The 1,762-nt window shown below is 59.0% G+C and overlaps 1 protein-coding gene across 1 annotated transcript; it reads right to left on the minus strand.

Annotated features, from left to right (window-relative positions):
* Positions 1 to 265: 265 nt before the first annotated feature.
* Positions 266 to 796, minus strand: LOC126199132 (uncharacterized). Its single transcript, XM_049935887.1, has one exon. It carries the CDS (start codon positions 794 to 796, stop codon positions 266 to 268), a length of 531 nt encoding a protein of 176 aa, XP_049791844.1.
* Positions 797 to 1,762: the final 966 nt, after the last annotated feature.

Genomic DNA, 1,762 nt, shown 5'->3' on the forward strand with positions numbered 1-1,762 from the left:
TAGGTCAGCGTCGGCTGACGACAAACAACAAATCTGCTGCGATGAACACACAACTGACTAGCAAGTACACAATTCGGTGGCGAGTATACAACTGAGCGGCGAATCCAGAACTGTCCTAGCGCTCGCGACTCCAGCGCTTAAGAAACCAGAAGCCAGCGGTGGCGCGCGCAGACTTGCGGCGATTTCCTGTCTCGCTGGCGCTGCTTATGCGGACGGCGTCCGGACTTTGATGCTGCCAACCTTTTGGCAGCGGGCTCGGGTGGCATTACTGGCTAGGATATAACACTCCTCCCCCCCAAATCGTCGCACCGTCGTTGAATAATGACGTGGCGAGCGTCGACGGCGGGGGAGGGGTCTGGCCGCAGGCGTAGCAGAAGAGACCGGGGCGGAGACTGTTGTCGGTGGCAGTCCCCGGTCCGCACCCCAGCCATTGGCTGCGCGGGGCCTCGGGAAACACCGACTGAAAACCGAGGTCAGGGTGCACGCCTGTGACCACGGGCGCAGCTTCTGGTACTGGACGCGACGGGGCGTCGGGACCCACGAAGAGAGGCAGCGTCTCCTGACGCTGCGTCGACGGCTGCCGAGTGGGCGCCGGACAAGGCGCTGCGGTGTCAGACTCCTTGGGGGTGCCCAAGGAAAGCGGCTGCAGGACAGGCTGCACAGCCACCGCTTGGGAAGGCGGCCCGGCTGAGGGGTCGACGTCCATCAGCTCCGAAGGCGGTGGCGACTGAAGAGGGACCGCAGGCGCCGGAGCGACCACCTGGGGCGCTCCCAGATGAAGCTGCGCGGGAGGCATCAACGGGACGGGCTGTCGGCGTGAGTCGGAAGGCGCGGCTGGAACCCGCCGCGGACCAAATCTGTGGACAAAGAACGAGCGGCAGAATCCGGGCGGCCAGCGCGGCGCAACTGGTTCTGATGCCTCCTGTGCACCCCAGTAGCACCTTGAACAGTATAAAAACCGCGACCCTGGACACTTATCACGGTACCACGTTCCCAACGACGGCGACCGTGATAAACTCTGAAAAAAACGGCGTCGTTGCGCTGAAAACGCGTGCGATGCTCAGAAGCGGCGGGTCGATCCGGGGGGTGCAACAACCGTAGTAGGGTGCGATGACGACGGCCGTGGAGAAGCTCCGCAGGCGAAGGGCCGTCGCGTGGCGTGGTCCGGTACGACGACAGGAACGTGATGAGGGCCTGCTGACGAGAGTGCGTAGCACGAAGGCGGTCCATATGATCCTTGAATGTGCGTACAAAACGTTCCTCTGCACCATTCGATTGAGGGTGGAACGGCGGAGTAAGAACATGGCGAATGCCATTGGCAGAACAAAAACTTTCAAATTCAGCAGAGGTAAATTGTGGACCATTGTCAGACACTAAAACTTCTGGAAGACCCTCAATACAAAAAATTGAAGTCAACGCCTGTATAGTTTGTGCAGATGTTGTAGACTGCATGGGCGCAACAAACGGAAAATTACTAAATGCATCTATCACGATGAGCCAACGAGAATGCCAATATGGACCAGCGAAATCAATATGTACTCGCTGCCAGGGACCGGCAGGGCGTGCCCACTCAAAATAGCGTTGAGGCGGAGCAGCTTGGTGTTCGGCACACGTCGAACAATCTGTAGACATCTGCGTAATCTGCTTATCAATGCCGATCCATGTACAATGACGGCGGGCAAGCTGCTTGGTGCGGACCACTCCCCAATGACCTTGATGCAACAAGTCGAGGACCTTGGATTGGAGCACTTGGGGAACCACT

Source organism: Schistocerca nitens, chromosome 8 (genome assembly GCF_023898315.1).
Source record: "Schistocerca nitens isolate TAMUIC-IGC-003100 chromosome 8, iqSchNite1.1, whole genome shotgun sequence".
In the NCBI taxonomy this organism is placed as follows: Eukaryota; Metazoa; Arthropoda; class Insecta; order Orthoptera; family Acrididae; genus Schistocerca; species Schistocerca nitens.

Bases quoted from the DNA above. Each gene is read 5' to 3' on its own strand.
- LOC126199132 (XM_049935887.1), bottom strand. From the start codon at position 796: ATGCCTCCCGCGCAGCTTCATCTGGGAGCGCCCCAGGTGGTCGCTCCG.